The sequence below is a fragment of the Rhinolophus sinicus genome, linkage group LG13 (assembly GCF_036562045.2).
Source record: "Rhinolophus sinicus isolate RSC01 linkage group LG13, ASM3656204v1, whole genome shotgun sequence".
Classification (NCBI taxonomy): domain Eukaryota; kingdom Metazoa; phylum Chordata; class Mammalia; order Chiroptera; family Rhinolophidae; genus Rhinolophus; species Rhinolophus sinicus.
In genome coordinates, this window is record NC_133762.1 from 35,660,929 (window position 1) to 35,681,063 (window position 20,135).

Consider the following 20,135-nt stretch of genomic DNA (forward strand, 5'->3'; position numbering starts at 1 on the left):
GAGCAGCGAGGGTTTGTCAGGGGGACAGCGGAAGGGGTTGGAAAGTCACTACCTCTGCTGATTCTGTTAATAGGATAAAGCAGCCTCGCAAATAAGATCCAGACCCCAGGAGGCCTGCATTTGAGGGGATTTAAAAATCAGGCCAGGTCCTGCACTTGTAGATGTGTTAGAACTGGAAGGGAGCTTAGAAACCAGCAGCGCCCCTGGTTCTGTTTGGAAGGTTTCTGCCTTCCCAAACTACTGCAAGTATTAAGTAATAATTAATTTGTTTTCACATTTTTTATTCATCAAAGACACATAGAGGACTGCCAGCTGGGACAAGCAGAAGACACGGGGTTGATGTCACTTCAGCCCCAATGAAGAGCCCTATTGTTTTTTTGTCAGCCCAGACATACTATCCAGTGTAAATGGAGTTTCCCTTTGAAAACATTTCACATAACACAAGGGTCCATTTTGAAATACCTGAGGGAGCCTGGAGAATCTGTATCAGAAACCCCATTTTATACAGAAGCAGACTGAGGCCCAGAGAAGGTAAGTGGCTTGCCCCAGGTCACACAGCTGGCTGTCAACAGGGCCAAAGTTAGATCTGGGGAAGCAGGAATGGGGAAAGGCTGTCTTGGCCATGCAAGGGCAAGGAAAGAGTAAGGCATGGCAGGGCATGCAGTGGCTGGGCGTGGGCTATGGACGCCACCGCACTTGGGTTTGGCTCTTATCCTCAGGCCTTACCAGCTGTGGGACCCTGGCAAAAATGACAGAAGCTCCGAGCCCATTCTCACATTGGTTGGATGGGGTAATAGTACTTACCACATATTGTTGTGAGGATTACTTAACAGAACTACTGCTTTTCCTTAACCCTTTTGTGTGTATGGTGGTACTGATGGGGAGTGGTCTGTGTAAACCTAAGATAAACAAGCTTGGAGAAAAGGTCACATGACCCAACTTCCAGGTGCTGCCCTAACAATGCCAGTGGGAGACAAATCCTGTCCCAGTGGAGCTCTGAGCACTCAATTGCAACGTTGTCACTTCTAGGTAGTTACTCAAAACTGACGGTGCCTCAGAACCCAGGCCATATCCAGGTTTACTACCTCTCACTCCCTGCAGGGTGGGACTTGGGAATCTGCACTTTTAAAAATTCTTATTGATGTAATTTGTGCACCGTAAAATTCACCGTTTTAAAGTGTATACTTTTACTGGTCTTTAGTATATTCATAAAGCTGTGCAACCATTATCACTAATTCCAGAACCTTGCATCACCCCAAAAAGAAACCCCGTACCCAGGAGCAGTCACTCCCCATTCCCCACCCTCCCGTTCCCTGGCAACCACTAATCTGTCTGACTCGCCTATTCTGGACAATTCATACGAATGGAATCATATAACGTGTCCTTTTATGTCTGTCTTCTTTCACTCGGCACAGTGTCTTCAAGGTTCTTGATGGTGTAGCACGGATCAGGGCTTCGTTCTTTCGGAATCTGCACTTTTAACAAGCTCCCCAGGTAGTTCTGATGAGTGGGTTTCGGGGAGGAAAAGAATAGCAAATGCACACAGGGAGAAACTTCCGGTTATCACACAGGTCCACGGCCTCAGTGCCAGGTGTGCCTGTCTCGGAAGCCCCACTGGTAACGGGCAATGCGGGCTGCTTGCCTCCTCTAGACTGCAGAGGTTGGGCAGGGTCTCCTGGAGCTCTGGGGGCAGATGTGTGTCTATGGACTGTAGCCTGGCTGCTCTGGGAACTGGGCAGATTAACTGCAAGAGAGACTCACACAAGGGGATTTGGTCTCAACTCAAAGACTTTAATGCACATTACGCTCTTGAAAAACCATCTCCAAGGAAACAAGTGACCAAAAGTCTTAACCAGCAGGAATTCTCATTCAGAAACCTGGTGTGAGCCATAGCCTTGGGAAAGAACAGCACGGGGGCTGTGATCATAGTACAACAGCTTGAAGTCAGGGTGGCAGGGCCTGTGTGCAGGATGGGCACCCCTTAGAACCCCCAGGAAACCAGGGTATCAATACCCCTGTGACCGACAGCACCACCGCAGGACTGGGAAGAACTAAGCTTACCGGGCATCTCTAGAGCTCTGAACTCCAACAGGGCCAAAGAAGCCTGTCCGGAGCAAGAACCTTTCTCTTTGTGGTTGAATCTCCAGGTCATCAGAAATAGTCATGGCGGCTCTGGCGAGGAAAGGGGCCGTACAGGAGGGTTGCCTAGTCCCACTTCTGGGTCTGAGGCCTCAGAATGGAACAGATGGGAGAGGCGTGGCACCAGCAAGGCCCCTGGGGTCAGGGGTCACAACAATCTTGGAAGATTACCCACTGGGACCTCTGGACAGGAGGAGAAAGGGACTTAGATGGACAAAGCAAAAGCTGATGATGTGTCACACTCAACTCAACTGTCTTCTGTTACGCCCCTCCCAATCCGGGGCTCTTGAGCAGTCACATGCCCACGTGTTCTGTGATGTATTCCCATTCAACAAGGGGCAGGCAGAAATTCTGGCTCATCTCCCTACTGCCCTGTTTAACTTTTAAAAAGTCACTGATATTGCAGACCCCTCAGCAGTCCAGGGTTTCTTGTTTTATAACCATCCTGTGGAATCAGCCGTCAGTTCTCTTGGGCTTTCAGCTCAGTTTCTTTTCAGAAGGAAGCGGGCTGCTGTTGAGGCAGGTCTCTCCCAAGAGTTTCTATGAGAGTCCATCTGGAATTCAGTCAGGTGAGCACCGAGGCCAGGCTGACAGGGAACCCACGAATGTGCCTTCAGGATGGTACAGCCTCTTTGGCACGGAAGGAACAGATTTGCTGGTGAAGGAGGGATCTTTGCAGGTCCCAGCAGGGAGGGGTAGGGTGCAGAGGCCAGGCCTGCAGCCGTGTGGGAGGGGGTGTCCCCGGGCGGAGGGTGTCCCCGTTAGCCGGTCTCCACACCCTCGGGCAGCTCCACCACCACTGGGGCGCAGTCCTCAGGCTCTGCCTCAAAGTCCCACCGAAACTTCTTGGTCAAGTGCGCCTGGAACTTCTCAGCTTTCCGCCTCAGGGTGGCATCCACGGCAATGCTGCGGGCGGAGGAAAAGAAAACCTACAGAGAACAGAGGATAAGTCACTCCTGAGAACACAGAGGGAGCCGAGAAAGCTGTGGAAATTTCCTCATGGTGTTCAGCTCTCTGGGATTGGTAGATCAGCTGCTGGTGGCACAGGCCCAGGACACCTGCTGTGCTCCCCCCAAACCAAGAAGGAAGGTCCAAACACAGCTGAGAAGCTGGGGCAGGACTAGAATGGAAAATTACTATCTTGGGCAGAGATGCCCCACTGAGAGTAAGGCCAGTGGGGCCACCATCACTATGGCCCTGCCCTCCGAGGAGATCTACTGGGCACCTGGGCAGTAACTCAGAGGAAGGGGTAGTAGCTACACCAACTAGTACTAAAAAGACGTGGGTGGAAGCCCCTGGATCCCATACAGTCCCAGGCGCTAAGCCAATGAGGCTGAATGGCTGCTCTAAACCCAATGGCCACAGGCTGCCAGTCTGAGGCCTCTATTCCCCTTAAAAGCTGTCTTTGATGTTCTTTTAAAAAAATTGTGGGGGCCAGCCCGGTGGCTCCGGGGGTTAGAGCTCCGTGCTCCTAACTCCAAAGGCTGCCGGTTCGATTCCCAAATGGGCCAGTGGGCTCTCAACTACAAGGTTGCCGGTTCAATTCCTCAAGTCCCGCAAGGGATGGTGGGCAGCACCCCCTGCAACTAAGATTGAACACGGTACCTTGAGCTGAGCTGCCTCCCGGATGGCTCAGTTGGTTGGAGCGCATCCTCTCAACCACAAGGTTGTCTGTTCGACTCCCGCAAGGGATGGTGGGCTGTGCCCCCTGCAACTAGCAACGGCAACTGGACCTGGAGCTGAGCTGCGCCCTCCACAACTAAGACTGAAAAGACAACAACTTGAAGCTGAACGGCACCCTCCACAACTAAGATCGAAAGGACAACAACTTGACTTGGGGGAAATAAATAAATAAATATAATAATAAAAAAATTGTGGTAACATACTAACTCAAAATCTACCACTTTAACCAATTTTTTACATTATCATTTAATAAACTGTTAAATATGCGTAACAATATTTATAATTTTAACCATTTTTAAGTGTACAGTTCAATGGCATTAAGTATATTCTCAGTTATGCAACCACCACCACTATCCAGCTCTAGAACTTTTTCCATCTTCCCAACCTAAAACTCTGTACCCATTAAATAATAACTCCTTTCCTCCTTTCCCCAGCCCCGGGCAGCCACCACTCTTTCTATGAATTTGACTGCTCCAGGTACCTCGTGGAAGTGGCATCATTTCACTTAGCATAATGTCCTCAAGGTTCATTCATGTTGTAGCCTGTGTCAGAATTTCTCTCTTCTTAATGCTGAATGATATTCTATTGTATGTCTATACCACATTTTGTTTTCCACTAGTCCGTCAATGGTTATTTGGGCTGTTTCTACCTTTTGGCTATTATAAATACTACTACTATGAACATGGGTGTAAAAATATCTCGAGTCCTTGCTTTCAATCCTTTGGGGTATATACCCCAAAGTGGAGCTCCTGGATCATAACGCAATTGTTTAATGTTTAGAGGAATCCCCATACTGTTGTCCACAGCAGCTGTGCCATTTCACTTTCCTATCGGCTGCGAATGAGGCTCCCATTTCTCCACATCCCTGTCAACGTCTGTTATTTCGTGGTTTTTGGATAATAGCCATCATGATGCGTGTGAAGTGGTATCTCATTGTGGTTTTGATTTGCATTTCCCTAATAATTAGCGATGTTGAACATCTTTTCGTGTATTTATTTGGCCATTTGTGTATCTTCTTTACAGAAATGTCTATTCAAGCCCTTCACCCATTTTTAATCAGGTTTTTTGTTGTTGAGTTACTGGAGTTTATATATTCTGGAAATTAATCCCGTTTTGATGTTCTTTTTAATTCAGTTTTCTCTAAAACAAACATGGGCAGGGGCAGAAGAGTAATTTTTCTCTACATCTGAAATTCCATTCCCGGATGTCCCAGATCCCAACCCTTTCTAAGAATAACAGCAAACCCATTACTCCTCCTCATACTGTTTTACTGTTTTCAAAGAAGTTTCACACAGCGTCCCAGTGGATCCTCCAAATGCCCTGGGAAGACATACCAGATGCCTATTTTCTAGAAACCGAGGCTGAGAGGAATTCAGTGATGGAACCAAAGCTATCCAGAAAGGAAGGTTTTTCCCAGACTCCTCGATGGCTCCCCGCGGTACCACCCCACAGACCCAGGAGCAGGACGGTGGGAGGAGCTCTTTGATCTCCATCACCCTCACGCCTTAGCTGGCCTGCAGACCACCCTGGAAGGAATTTGCGCTCCAGGGTCTTGACCTGACAGGTGTTCTCTGTGGCTGATTCCTTGGACGACATCCATCCCTCCTGCTTCTCCATTATCTCTCGGTGAGCAGGAGGAATGAGGCTCGTTCTCAGTGGTCTTTGTTTGGAGCCATTTTGTTACAGTGATAGCAGGGACCGAAGTGATGGGAGGGGTGTGGAAACAGAAGGGGATTTACAGAATTTGGTTTCATTCACTTGGGAATTGACTAAATACGGGAGTGGGAAGCATAGCCACAACGAAGTACCAGATCAATAACTAATTAGAGGGGCTGCGTGAGCTTGGTGGCGAAAGGGCAGTGGGGAAGCTGGTGGCCTAGCTGATGGAGCTTACCCTGGAGCGCTGAACACAGAGCCCAGCTGAACTCTGGGGAGGGACCTGGTCTGGGAGGCAGAGAAATCATGTTTCATACAGCATTAGTTCCAGAGGCCCTGCACACCCACGAGTCTGTCCCCAGAGGTCTTGGGAAACCTGCTAACTAAATTAGCAAAAGCTTTTTCCTGTCCCCCTTCCTTACTTGGTAAATTGAACTACTCTCTACACAGCCCCTCGTCTCCAGCCACATTGAACAGCTGCCCAATGCTCTACAGCCTCTTCCGTGACTATACACACAGGCTTCTCCCTCTGCTTATAATACCCCCCCACCCGTTTTCCCCTCTTCAGCATAGCTAATTTCTACTAATAATTCAGATTCAGCTCAGACATCACCTCCTTTAAGATGCCTTCCCAGACCAAGGAATGAACAGGTGCTCCTCTATGCTCCCCCAGCGCCCAGGGTTACCTCGATCATAGCCTCAATCTCAATTAGGTAACAGGCCATTTATAGTTAAGCTCTCCGGAGAGACGAGGAGCAACTCCAAAGAAGTGCCTCTTTCTCACACCTGCATTCCACACTCCTGGCAGAATCTGACATATAAAAAAGACCCATTAGGGGTGGCTGGTTAGCTCAGTTGGTTAGAGCGTGGTGCTAATAACACCAAGGTTGCTGGTTCGATCCGCGCATGGGCCACTGTGAGCTCTGTCCTCCTTGGGAAAAAAAAAAAGAGTAAAACGGACCCACTAATTTTGGGTTCACTTTTGTACAGTGCTTAGCACCAAACAATTGCTCGATAATTACGTGATGGTGCTGGACAGAACAGGGGTCTCATCCGAGGGAGGAGGTGGCTTATTCACCAGGCCCCTGCATGCCAGCAGCTCCCAGCCACCTACCTCCTTGTGACTCCTATAAAAAGCCCGAGTTGAAATGAATGCTCTACCCTGTCCCCCCAGCACTGCGCCTGAGCTTCCCTTCTGGCACTTCTCACTCACGCTGTGCTTGCATCACAGTCATCTGTGCTCCTTAAGGGAAGGGAATGAGTCCGAATTATCAGTGTGTCCAATACAGCATATCACCCAGGGCCAGGCATAGAGTTGGGACCCATAGGACAGTCACTGAAAGGGTGAAAATGAAGTGTAGGGATTGCCCTGCATTTGGCAATGGCCAGCAGCGAGAGGTTAGAACAGGCTGGGCTCAGACTCATCACTCATCCTTCCCACCCATCTCTCAAACACTTCTGGTAGTAAAATCAACCAGAAGCAGGTATACCAGAAGCCTTCAGTCTGAAAAGTGCTTTTTCTAATTTGAAAAGTGCTTTGTCTTTTTTAAAGAACTTGTCAATCTAATCTTTACTACAAACCTGAGAGGTAGGAGGACAGGAAATTGCTATTCCCATTGTACAGATGAGAACAGCGATAATGCTGAGCAAGTAATAAAGGTCTAGCAAGAGCCAGTCCAAGAAGGGAAATCGCAACCCTTTTCCCCCACCACAATCTTCTTCTTGCATTGACACAGACGTAATACATCCGTCATATTTTCAGCATTGCCCTGTGGGGAGCCAAGGGGCTTGGAGACCAGGTGCTTCTGGAACTGTCTTCTCTGCAGGCCTCCAGGATCCAGAGTATAGCCCAGGTTAACTTTGTAAAAAAATCAACTTCACTGAACTGTAATTTACATACAATTAAATTCACCCATTTAAGTGTTCGATTCATTCCGACAAATGTATACACTCATGCAACCACTATGTGATATAATCAAGATAGACCTATGCTTATAGTTTTTTCTTTTGGTATCCAATTCTACGAGTGTGAAGGACCATGTACCATTCCAATCAGGATACTGAATAGTTCCATCACTTTACGAAACTCCCTCGTGCTGCCCCTTAGTGGTCAAACCTTCCCCTATTCTTCACCCCTGGCATTCACTCATCTATTTTACTTTTGTCCCTATAGTTTACACACTTAATATTTTAAAACCTCACAGTTTAGAAAAGGAGATGTTTAGACAATACTTAGTTTTTAAGCAATAATTTACTTTGATTCTGTTAGTTTTTGATTAATTTTATGCATTTTTCAGGAAACTGAGAATTGATCTGGTTATTTCATTTACTGAAATAAAATCAACTAAACACTTTTTAACATCACTGAGAAATGAATCATCTTAATATAGGAAGATTAATCCTGGATATTTCAAAAGTACTTTGACATAGGATAACATTTCACAAACAACTGCATTTATTTAAAACTAAAAGCACACCCATTGGGTATTTATCTTTAAATATAAAAATTACTACTTTCATCATTAAGTCTGTGTATTCTTAAATTGTGAATTACTTTAGTCAGAAATGTAAAAGCTTTCTTTTAAACCCAAGTTAAATAGAGTTCCGTCAGGTCACCTTGAGAAACTTAAAATATCAAGGTACATTGCTGAGTCACTGTCTTATCCTACTTTTTGGCTAGACATAAAAGATGAAACTTCCTAATTTTTTCAATCCCCAAATGATTATCAACTTAGAATGACACTAGCCAGAGGTAGAACATTTTCTTTCCACTTGCATAAGAAGAAAGTGGTGTTAAAAGCAAGACTATCACTTAGCAGGATTAGCAGGAAAGTGAAAAGCAGTAGGAGTCATGTCTGAGGTCAGTTTAAAGAATTTGGGATGTTTCATCCGGGGCTCTAAGACTGACAGCCCACCACAGGCGTTAGAAACAAAGCTCAGCCCTGCTGTGCGCTAGCTCTGGTGCGCTTGGGCAAAATTATGTGCCCTCTCTGACCCTGTTTTCTCATCTGTAAAATGGGATTATATCCTTGATTTTGAGCATTGTTTTGAGGGCTAAAGGAGACAGGGCACAGTATGTGTGCAAAGGTGATAGAGGATGGCAGGAGCACGTAGGTGAAGCTTATCATAGCTGGTATTATGATAAAATACTATAGACATCTTGTCAGAGGCAATGATTTCCCTCAAGACTTAAAGATGGACGCTGGCATTTAGAATACTAGCATGAGGGGTAGCCGGTTAGCTCAGTGGGTTAAGAGTGTGATGCTGATAACACCAAGGTTGCCGGTTCATTCCTGACTTGGACCACTGTGAGCTGCACCCTCCTTAAAAAAAAAAAAAAAAAAAAGAATACTTGCAAGAAATGAAGCTGGAAAGCATACATGGCTCATTTTGACTAAAAGTATTAAAAAAAACACACGTTATGTGACTATATGCTTAAATGCTACGCAATCAGCAGTAGGAATCCTTATTTTGTACGTAACTCACTTTCTAACATACTATTAAATTCAGATTACTTTTATGGGTCTTAAGCAAACTGTGATGACTCAAGTTGCTTTCAATAAAGAAAAAACTGTATCTATTTTTGTAAAACAAATAATTTTTATTCAAACTCAATCTAGGGGATTTGTAAACACCAGTGGCATCTATTCAAAAGGGCTTCCAATGGCAGAGGCCATTACGTGGCTGATTTTACAGAAGCTAATGTGGTTGCTTTTAAGTGCTTATACATACAAACACCAGTCCCTCTCCATGGGTAGTAGCCATTTAAGCTCCTCAGTAAGAAAGCCAGTTCCACTTACTCAACTACCTGGGGGGAAAGCAGGTGGCTGGCTGAGGAAGGCTTTTATGGGCTGATTCATTCCCTCATAAACACCCCGAGTGAGGGCCTGCATGTGGAGGAACTGGATTCTCACCGCCAAGATGGCACCAACGTAACTCTCCATTACAAAAAAAAAAATTTGTAATATTCTTTTCTACATAGTGCCGGCTGAAATCTGTCATCCTTTAAGCTCACGGTCAAACGCCCCCCTTTACAAGTCCTTCCTGATCCTCTGGCCCTCAAATCTCAACCCCAGTGTGAAGGACCCAACCCCTCTTTGGCTCTCCTAATGTCCTTTGATCAGACTTCACTGTTTACACCAATCATATGAGGGTCGTCCGTTTACACTGCCACGGGAATTATGCGCGCTAGTCATCAAAAAACACCCAGTAACATAAAGCTAGGCCTTGACTAGGTGCTGAAAATAACCAGATGAATAAAATTAGGCTTCGGGTAAAACTTCAGGGCTCAGTGGGGGAAGTTAGCCAGACAATGCATGAATTTCAGCAAGGACAGCCTGTGCAATACAAAGTGACAAGTATAAAGCAGGCTCACAGCATGGAAAGGAGAGAGATCAGGAATGGCTTCATGGAAAGGCATGACTTGAGAGCATCTCGTAGGATAAGGAAGCAGATACCAGGCAGAGGGAATATCAGGTTCAGTTAAGAAGACACGAAACAGTTAAGGCACAAAACTTTATACCCGTTTTCATCAGCCATGCCGGATGAAAAAGGTCGAGAGAGCTGCTGTGCTTACAGTTACCAATATTGTACTGTACACTTAGAAAACGTTAGGAGGGTAGACTTCATGTGATGTGTTTTTTACCACAATTAAAAAAAACAACAGGGGCGGCCGGATGGCTCAGTGGCTAGAGCGCTGTGCTTATAACACCAAGGTCTCTGGTTCGATTCCCACATGGGCCAGTGAGCTGCGCCCTCCACAACCAGATTGAAGACAATGAGCTGCCACTGAGCTTCCAGAGGAGCGGCTGGATGGCTCAGTTGGTTAGAACGTGAGCTCTCAACAACAAGGTTGCCAGTTCAATTCCCGCAGGGGATGGTGGGCTGCGCCCCCTGCAACTAAAGATTGAAAACGGCGACTGGACTTGGAGCTGATGGGCCCTGGAGAAACACACTGTCCCCCAATATTCCCCAATTAAAAAACAATACAAAACAACAACAAGAAGGCATGAAACAGCGCCCATGTCTGGGAACTTGCAAGGAGACCACCGCTGCTGGAGCCGATGGGGGAAAACAGGGAGAAGAAGAAGCTGGAGAACTGGTTAGGAGCCAGGGCAGAATGAGCCTTGTGACCCATGTTTGGGCTTTGAACTTTCTAGGCAATGAAGAGCTGCAGAGAAATAGGATCACATGTGCATTTTAGAGCAGCAACTCAGGTAGCAGCAGGGAGACAGATGGACTGACGGGTAGGCATGGAAGCTCTAGTGTAGTCTGGATGAGGCCTGGGTTAGGGAAATGGTACCAGGGCAGGCAGGACCGCCTTCTAAAACACTGCACGCTTTCTCAAGTTATTTGGTCAATTCATTTACTTTCCCTCCAAAAGATAAGCTGCCAAGTCAGGGACTCTGTCTTACTCACACTATATTCCCAGTCTTAGAACAGAGCCTTGTATACAGCAGGTGCTCAGAAAATACTTGCTAATTCAATGAACCAATCTCTTGAGGGCAGGAACCCTTTGGTGAAAAGTCCAAAGACAGAATTCTTCCGACCATTGCTTTGCTACCCCTCCTGGGCTCTAGCAATCCAGCTGGGCCCTTTCTGCTTCGTAAATCATTGCTGGCAACAAAGGCTCAGCAATTAGAGCTCAGCATTGGTTGCGCTGCCAGTGGTCGGGACAGCCAGCAACACAGTGTGGCCCTCCTGTGTCTGTGCAACGGCACTGATGCACATTGTGAGAGTTGCACACATTCCCGTGGGCTGCAGCCACTGCCAGAGGCGAGTTCGCCTCCTACTCCTCTGCCACCCACAACCCAGTCACGTTTTATACCTCTGCTGAAGTGGAATACACCAGGCTCCAGCCATCAGCTTGACTCATCCCCACGGTCTACCCAAGTCCTCCAGCTGCCAGAGTTTTAAGTCAGCTGCCTGCTCACAGGAACTCTTCCAAAAGCACGTTGCTTTTAGAAAAGTGTTCTGGACCTCCTGAGAAGCAGGCACGATGGTGTCTCCTCTATTAATCAAGGATCCTTTTGGGGGGATCTACATTGTGTTCAGTATGATAGGGCATAAGCACAGGCTGTAAACCAAAACTCAAGCCTGGGCACAAAGCCTGACTCTGTCCTTACTGCTGTGTGACCTTACATAAATGACTTAACCCTTCTGAGTCTCAGTGTTCTCATTTGTAAAATGGGAATAATCCTCCCTAATTTACAGCGTTCCAGTGAGATTAAATGAGGAAACCCACACAGTATGGTAAACAGGTGCCTGATAGCCAACAGGCACTCAATGAATGTTCGTGCCTTCCCTTACCACGGGTGGGAGTGGGAGGTCTGTGACTAGCCACCTTGTAAGGAGCAGGCCTTGTGGGGAACACACACAGGGAGAAGCAGCTCGTAAACAGGAAATATGGAAACTGACAGCGGCTGTCCCAAGAACATAAAGAAAGCCAATCTGTTTGCAAAGGGAGGAAATAGCACAGGATGAAGACTGTAAGTTGTTTGAAGCTTCTTCCCTAATTACCACTCAGAATGAAAATTTAATTGCCAAGTTAAAAGCAAATTTCACTATTTCTGTCAGAGAATCTCTGCAGAAACTGACACATTTTGTTTGAACAGGAAATCAAAGTTACTTTAATGCCTAAATGAGATCTAAGGAGCTGCAGATGTTTCCCTGGGAGTCACAAGCTTCCCGACTCTGTCCTATTGGGTTGCGGCGATGGCTACAGGGAAAAAGACTGTTTTGAGCTGAGTAACTCAAAGAAGCAGAGGGTTGCGATTCCAAGCACCCCAGAGCAAGGCACTAGGCACTCTGGGGGTGACGCAGGTACAGGGTGGTCCAGAGAGAGGGTCTCTGGCATCAATAAGCTTACAGTCGAGTAGGAGAGAGAGAACCAGGACACAACGTAAGGTTGGCGAACTGATATCAATAAAACTTTGGGTTATGAAAGAACAGCAAGAAACCGAAAGGTAACCCTCCTGAGGGTGCAGAAGACTGCTCACCTGTAAGGTGCTGGTGAGGAAGTTGTCCTGGGAGACAATGTCCACAAAGAAGTCGGCAGGAATCTCGCTGAGCTGGTGGTACAGGATGGAAATGAGGTTCACGTAGAGAGCGTGGTGCTTCCCCATAGCTTCCTCCGACCGGCACAGGAGGTTCAGGAGCTGCTTCCAGTGCTCAAACGCTTCATACACATTCCCCAGCAGGAAGCATACAAAGGCAAACTGAAGTTCACCTGAAAGGTAGAGGGAAGAAATGATTCTGAGGGAAAGGAGTACCAGCTGACTCTCTAAGGCCATCAAGTACACTGGACCTCAGCCAGCAATGGCCTTTTCTCCTTGTCACTCCTGCAGAGACTAGCCTGGGGTCTTGTACCAAGCGGGTGCTCAACAGAAGTTTGCTAAACTGCTATAAATTCATGCCATGAAAAACCAAACCGTGGTTTTGGATTTCTGTAAAATCAGACTGCAAGAGAAGAGGTACACCTAGTATTTGCCTGGTATTTAAAGAATTTACAAACTATGTCTATGGATATTATGCCAAGTGGATCCCAAACCCGGCTGCCTATCAGAACTACTAGGAGAGCAGGAGAGCCTGCTAAAAATAGCTGCCCAAGCCTCATTCCCTAGCTAAGGATGGATGATGGGGCCTCAGTATTTGTAGCTCTAATTCTGATGCAGATGGTCTGCCCCTGGGTCAGGAAAATGCTGTATTACACCACGTAACTCTCAGCCCAACCCTACAAGCTGCTCAGGGAAGATGGTATTTGTCTCGTTTTGTAGATGAGGTGAAGAGACTTGCCCAAGATCACACACCTAATGTCGGTGATGTGAAAAATGGAAAAATAAAATAGGTTTCCTATTGGGTGGGAATAGATCTAGAGCCTACCAGAACAGGAAAACTTATGAGTACTTGTTCCAGGGTTAGCCTGCCAGCCAGATTATTTTTGTTTGATTAATCACAGGGCTCTGTGATTTAATCTCTGTGAGCAGGGTGGTGGCTAAGAGCATGGGCTCTGGAGCCAAACTGCCTGTGTGCAAATCTCAGCTCCACTGCTTAGCAGCTGTGCGACCTTGGGGCAGGTGACTTAATCTGTGAATGCTTCCATTTCCTTATTGGAAGGTTTTAGTGAAGGTTTGAATGAATTAATATAGTATATGTAAAGCATTTAGAATAACGTATGGCACAAAGTAGCACCAAGCAATATTAGTTATTGTTCCCACATTTCCACTGGAAGCCTGACTCAGACAAAGAGAACTGATGATCCTGAACCCATTGTCCTTGGACAGGCAACTGGCTCCCTGGTTACTGTTGCTGATCAAAGATGCTCTCTCTGGCTTCCAGTTTAATGAGGGCTTCTGTGGACCTACATGTGGGCCATAAAAAGAACAGATGCATTCAACACCAAATACCTCTTTCAATGCACGGTGTTTGATCTCTGTCACCCCCAGATACCTGGGAAAACTAGTTCCCTGTCCCCAGGCTTGTAACTATGTTTGATTTGTGTGACTAGCTAGCTACGGGGTCTACATATGTTAGATGTTTGACCAACATTTTCAAAATACATGTAGTCAAATTTCTTCGTATGACAGATCTTAATGATGTGCTTCTTCAGTTGGCTTTTCCTGGTTAGTCTGTGAAAATATGAGCTTATTCTCTGAATTTAGGGCATTTATTTAAATTCATGCATTTCTGGCCTAGTCTAAAATTAAATTATGAGATCAGAAATAATTTCAAAGAGCTGTCATGAACGTACAAAGTTATCCCTGCAACAGACCTTTTCACAAGATTACTCTGAAGAATTGAAATATTTAAGAGGTAGAAAATATGATTTCTGTTCAATTTTAAGCCAGAATTTCAAGTGTTACTTATTAAATGAAAATAGTGTGTAATGCATTAAGATGCACTCATTAAAATGTCCCTTTTTATTAGCTGAGCCAATGATATAAAAGACCCTATATTTAAATTTCTCATTGACCTTCCAGTAGAAAAATATGCAAATACCTGGACAAGAAAAAAATATAAATAGCTGTTAAAGATATCATGAATGTTTGCTGTCACTAGTAATCAAAGAAATATACAGTTGACCCTTGAACACGGGGGTTGGGGTGCTGACCCCCTGTGCAGTCAAAAATCCGTGTATAACTTCTGACTCCCCCAAAACTTAGCTGTTCCTTGGTATCTGCAGGGGATTGGTTCCAGGACCCCCCACCCCTGCAGATACCAAATTCAGTGGATGTCCAAGTCCCCCATATAAAATGGCATGGATCAAATGTATACAGTCGGCCCTCTGCCATCTGGGGACTCCCACCTGGGGATCAAAAACAGTACAGGTATGTATTGAAACAAATCCCATGTAAGCGGACCCACACAGTTCACACCTGTGTAGTTCAAAGGTGAACTGTAAATTGAAGTGAGACGTCATTCTCCAACCATCCAGCTGGAAGAGGCCTTTGCTAAACTGCCATGTCAAAGGTGATGGGCAATAGCCACCCAGCAGCTGGTGAGGACGCATAACCTTCTCCTGGTTGGTTGCACGCTCTGACCCAACAATTTCAAGCCGAAACATATGCAGAATTACATATAAGGATGTTCATTAGAAAACACACATAATAGGTAAAATGGTAACATCTTAAAGGTCCATCAGCAAAGGGCTGGTTCATTAACTATGGAACTTAAGCAGCCACTAAAGTGGAGAGACTGTTTTAGTGACACAGAAAAATGTTTATATGAAAGTAGATTACAAAATAATATACTGCAATTCTGTTTTTATAAAAAATCACACATATATATATACACAAACATATATCATTTTAAAAAGACTAAAAGGAAACACACAGAAATATATAAGGAATGAAATACATATACAGAGGTTGCAAAAAAATGTATACATATTTTAAGAAAGGAAAAAACTGTATTAAAATTGTAATACTCACTATATACCGATAACAACAGATGAACACAAGTCATGTGTATACATTTTTTGGGCACCCCCAGTATATATAAAAGATGGAAAGTAAATACACCAAAATGTAAAAAACAATTAGTTCCAGGGTGTGAAAACTGGAAAGCATTTTTTTCCTATGCTGAAACCCATATGATGTGTGTAATAAGGAGGGAAAACAACATAGAAACTATAGTAATTTTTTTAAAAGTTACTGTGCTGGTCTAAACCAGTAAAAAGACCAAACAACACCTGGGGAGACTCAGGGGCAAACTGAGGAGGGAGGTGGGATCCCTGGAACCGGCAGCCTGGGGCTTTGGTCTCATTCCCACCACTTCATCGGCCAAATCCCTTCCCTCTATGGACCTCAATCTGTAAAATGAGGGGCTGGGTCACACCAGTGGTTCCCAAACACAGGACTGTTTGCAGCAGGCTCACCTAGGGTTCTTGTTTCATTACACAAACAGACAGATAAATTGCTGGGGCCCCACTCCAAATCTCTTGAATCAGTCTCCAGGAGCGAGGCCTGGACATCTGTATTTTAATGAGTGTGCTGGCATGGCTGCCTCCTAGCCAGCTTTAGGAACCACTGGACTAGATAAGCCAAGAGGTACCCCCGACTCCAAAGCCCCCCTACTATGTACCCCTCCCCTAGCCCACTCCCGAAGAGCCTTGTTCCTGCTCACCGAGCACATCCTGGGGGCTGCTGGGGAACTGCTTGCTGAGCACAGTCTCCAGGGCATAGCTCAGGTCCATGCTGTGCCTGGTTATCTCTGCTGGCGTGGCACCTGCCGGGAACATCTGGGTGGGCAGCTCTGAGAAGCGGATCTCTGTCCCGGCTTTGGGCTTCATCTCAGGCAGTCGAGCCAGGCCTTCCTGGTAGCTTTTGCACTCGGTGCCGCAGCGGGGTAGATTCTGCCCCACACGGTCCTTGGTATGCCTCATGGAGAGCACAGGCAGCATCTCCGAGAAGGCACAGATCTGCCGGCTCTCAGGCTGCAGCCTCTCCATTGTGGCCTCAGTGATGAAGCTGGTGAGTGAGACCCACTTCTTGAGCGTGGCGTATGGGTAAGGTCCCAGGAACGGGTCCAGCTCCTGGAGGTTGGCCCTCATGGCCTCCACCTCAGCCTCTGGGGCAGGGGAGAGGTCTACCTCTTCCAGGACTGCGTTCCAGCGCAGGACCATCAGCCCCCGCTGCTGCAGGCTAAGGAAGAAGCCCATCCGAGGGCCCACCTCCCTGGGGTTGGCCTTGTCCACAGAGCTGTAGTGGAGGAAATGGATGCCTGGTGGGATCATTTTCACACCGCGGAACTTGGGCCCCACCTCCCAGGAGTTGTAGTCAATGCCAAACTCTGTCCCCTTGGGCACATTCAGGATGACCACGGTGGCCCCTTCAAAGAAGAGGTGCTTGGCAAGCTCAGGATCCATCTGCATAGCAGCCATGGACCAGTGGTGGGCGACCAAAAGGAGAACCCCTCTTGTCTTTCAGAATAACTGAAAAAAGAAAGAAATCAGAGTTCATCAGAACTTGGGGAAGAATGCTTCATTTGCTGAGCATTCTCTATGTGTCACATACTGAACTAGACTCCTGACATAATTATCTCCCAGAAGTTATCTCCTCACCACAACCCTACATCAGCTTTATAAATGAGAAAAATGAGAAAGAGAGAAGAGGATTTTCGGGTTTTGGTTTAATGAGCAAGAACACTCACTTTACAGCTGCAAAGGCATCAAAGAGAAGTGACATGTTCAAGGTCACACAAATTAGAACCTGGGTACCCTGCCCTCCAGGCCAGTGTTCTTTTCATTGTCCACTTAGGATCTGCTCTCAGATCACTCTCACAACAGAGGATGAAGGTGGAGAAAGCCTGCATGGTCCATCCTAAACTATAACTCTGCCTAACCTATTGCTGGAGAGTCCCAGGAGGTGAGAAGGATGATTAAATCCAGCATACACCCAGTTTCCCACAAACCTCAGGGAAGGCCCAGAAATGGACAGAGGTGGAAAGTGGAGGCTCAGCATCTAAAATTCACACTAGATGGGGGAGGTGAAGAGCCTGTTAACCACAAACCTCCCCTTCTCCTTTTATGCATAAAAACCTAAAGTCTAAGGAGTGAAACAACTTCTCAAAGGGCCCAGTCAGTGGCAGCTCCGGACCACTAGCCCAGAATGGATTCAGGTGGCATGGCTGGCCTAGGACCAGTATTTAGAAGAGAAAGAGCTCAGAACATTTATTTTACCTACCTCTGGACAACCCATGAGGACACACTGTAAAAATTCTGTAGGCAGACAAACACTGCCTGCGTGGTATTTATTTATAAGACTGGTTCCAACATGAACTAACTTAAACCAAACAATTATCTAACCTTCTAGTCCCAAGACACCTACCTATTCGGTTTAACAAATAATCACTAAATGCCTGCACTGTGCCAGGATCTTTACCAGGCACTTAATAAAACATCCAGTGGAAGATGGTCACTGCCCTGTAGGTACTTCCAATCTAGCCAGACATACGAACAAGAGCCCAAAATTTCATAAACAGAAGAACCAACTGCCTGTTTAATTCTCTTTACTTTTTCTTTTAACAAACAAAACAGTGAGGAACAGAAGACTAACCCTTTTCCAAAAATGTTAAGGGCATATTTTACCGTCTTAACTTAAAAAACACCACAAATGACTCTCATTCTACATCAGCAATTGTTTTTTCAGACTTCACGTCACACCTCATTAATGGGTTAAGAAATCAATTTAGAGAGTCTCAACCAGCATTATTTTTTTAAAAACAAAAAGAACAGAAGTTTAAAAAATCAAAGGGTATCAGGTGTAGTATAAATCACTGTTTTTTGAAGCTTTGTGGGTTTGTACGTCCTCTTGGTTGCAACGTAAAATGTATTCGTTCCTGTAGGTCACAGTCAAAAAAGTCTGAAAGTCACTGTTCTAAATAATTTATATCATCATCTTCCTATTCCCAAACCTGATTTCAAAAGGTACTTAAACAAATACTTGCTAAATGGACAGCTCCTGCTTTTAGAGTAATTGCTCATCGATTAGCGACTTTCCCTTGTGGCATCTGTATGCTCCTCCTTGATAATGACATTCTTCTTGTTCTAATTCCACCAGCCTGTACTAGTCATTATAGCTTCAGCAGCTGACACACGTCCTGGCACAGAGAAGCCCTAGAATGCAGAAAGTCACATCCACCCACTTCTCTCCACCACCTCCTTAATCTAAGCTACCACATCCCTCACCCAGAGTGCTTGCCCCTCCAATCCATTCTCCATCCAACAGCCAGAGTGACCTTTACAAAATGCCAATCTAAGCATGTCACCCCCCACACTTAATACCCTCTGAGTGGCTTCCCATGTGGCTCTTGGAGAACCAAAATTCTTACCATGACCTCCAAGGCCTGCATGGTCTGCTTCCTGGCAACGCCTCCAGCTTGTTCCAGAACATGCTCCCCCCACAGGCTCTGTTCCAGTCACATCTCTTTCAGACACTCAAACAGGAGGCTCCTCTGGATAGATAACTCTTCGCTCCCCTCTCTGTCAAATTGTTTATCTGATCTCCACTCAATATTCCCTCCTCGGTAAAGCTTCCTTGACGCTGGGCTAGATCAGGTTTCCTGTGTGATACACTCTCATGGCGTCTTGCACCTTTACATTTCACTTATCAAGGTTGCAATTTTGCCTACATTTAATAGAGGGCTGTCACCTCCACGAGACTTGAGTCTCTTTGTAGCTCTAGCACATATTAGACGCTTTAATAATAAAAGCACGATATCCGTTTTGCAGTTGAGAAACAAAGGCTCAGCTCGGGGAAAGACCTTGCCTAAGTTACAGAGAATCGGACAGAATCGCGTCGGACGCAGCCAATGTGTCGGGCCCCCAAGTTCTAAAGTTAAGAAAAAAGCGAAGTTACGCCGGGTGCCCTAGGAAGTACTGGCGACGGTTTCTCGGGGACAGGCCTGCAGAGACATCGGGGTCCCACCACTGACCCACAGATCGGGACGCGGCTGTCCCAGCGAGACGCCCTAGTTCAGGGCACTCCGTGATCCGGAGCGGGACAGAGGGGTGGCCCCGCCAAATGCCAACGAAAGCAGAGAAGTTAAACCACACCGCACTCACCAGCTTCGGTGTCTCCCCGCGCAGACACCGCGGAAACGCCCCGGAAGTTGTACCGCTTAGGCGTAGGACAGGAGCTACGGGAAAAGCGGCCCGGCAGAGCTCTCGGCCACGGAAGGAACGGTCCGCGCCTGCAGATTCCGCCTCATAAAACCTTTCGCTTTGCGTTAACTCGTTTTAGCTCCTGAGCCGTGGAGGACAACTTTCGCCAAACTGTGCATTTTTATATCCCGCTCCAGAAACACATTCACCAGCCATGGTCCTTTGATGTCAGTCATGGTCACTGAAGCTGGGGTCAAGGTCATGGCTGCTCAGTAGCTACAGTCAGATGCTCAGTTATGGTCCTGGTCAGCCAATCTCTACCTGAGTGACAGTGTCACAGCTGGCTCATTATCACCCAGTCTCAGCTTCCCACCACACTCAGGACTAAGAGAGAGCCTTAGAAACCCAGCTCCCAAACTAGAGAGAACCAGTCTCAGCCGTAGTAGCCACCATATCAATCTCTCCATCCGTAATCACCCAGTGTCCTCTGGCAGGACAGACCTAGCTGATAACTCAGTTAGGCTATATCGGTGCCCTGAGGGTGGTAACCTGCCTG

The 20,135-nt window shown here is 46.4% G+C and overlaps 2 protein-coding genes across 4 annotated transcripts in view; both read right to left on the minus strand.

Moving 5' to 3' along the window:
* DLGAP4 (DLG associated protein 4) overlaps window positions 1-2,115 on the minus strand; it is a 234,063-nt gene extending 231,948 nt beyond the window's left edge. Inside the window, exon 1 of the mRNA XM_074317780.1 lies at window positions 2,062-2,115. The gene's annotated coding sequence lies outside the window, so the exon portion shown is untranslated. The remainder of the gene's footprint in view (window positions 1-2,061) is intronic.
* Window positions 1,771-19,650, minus strand: AAR2 (AAR2 splicing factor). 3 transcript variants are annotated; one of them, XM_074317788.1, is made up of 5 exons: window positions 19,541-19,573; window positions 18,808-19,307; window positions 16,102-16,909; window positions 12,477-12,706; window positions 1,771-3,068 (listed from the first exon to the last, which is right to left on the minus strand). In XM_074317788.1, the coding sequence occupies exons 3-5, from the start codon at window positions 16,856-16,858 to the stop codon at window positions 2,901-2,903; spliced, it is 1,155 nt and encodes a 384-aa protein (XP_074173889.1). In that variant the 5' UTR covers window positions 16,859-16,909; window positions 18,808-19,307; window positions 19,541-19,573; the 3' UTR covers window positions 1,771-2,900. The 3 variants fall into 3 exon arrangements, with proteins under 3 accessions (XP_074173889.1, XP_019588570.2, XP_074173888.1); XM_019733011.2 differs by lacking the exon at window positions 18,808-19,307 and having other exon boundaries at window positions 19,541-19,650; XM_074317787.1 differs by lacking the exon at window positions 19,541-19,573 and having other exon boundaries at window positions 18,808-19,534.
* Between the last annotated feature and the right edge of the window lie 485 nt (window positions 19,651-20,135).

Bases quoted from the DNA above. Each gene is read 5' to 3' on its own strand.
- AAR2 (XM_019733011.2), bottom strand. From the start codon at position 16,858: ATGGCTGCTATGCAGATGGATCCTGAGCTTGCCAAGCACCTCTTCTTT. The intron at 12,707-16,101 runs GTGAGCAGGAAC...TCTACCTTTCAG, and splicing joins CAGCCCCCAGGATGTGCTCG to GTGAACTTCAGTTTGCCTTT. The intron at 3,069-12,476 runs GTGAGCAGTCTT...TGTTCTCTGTAG, and splicing joins TCCTCACCAGCACCTTACAG to GTTTTCTTTTCCTCCGCCCG.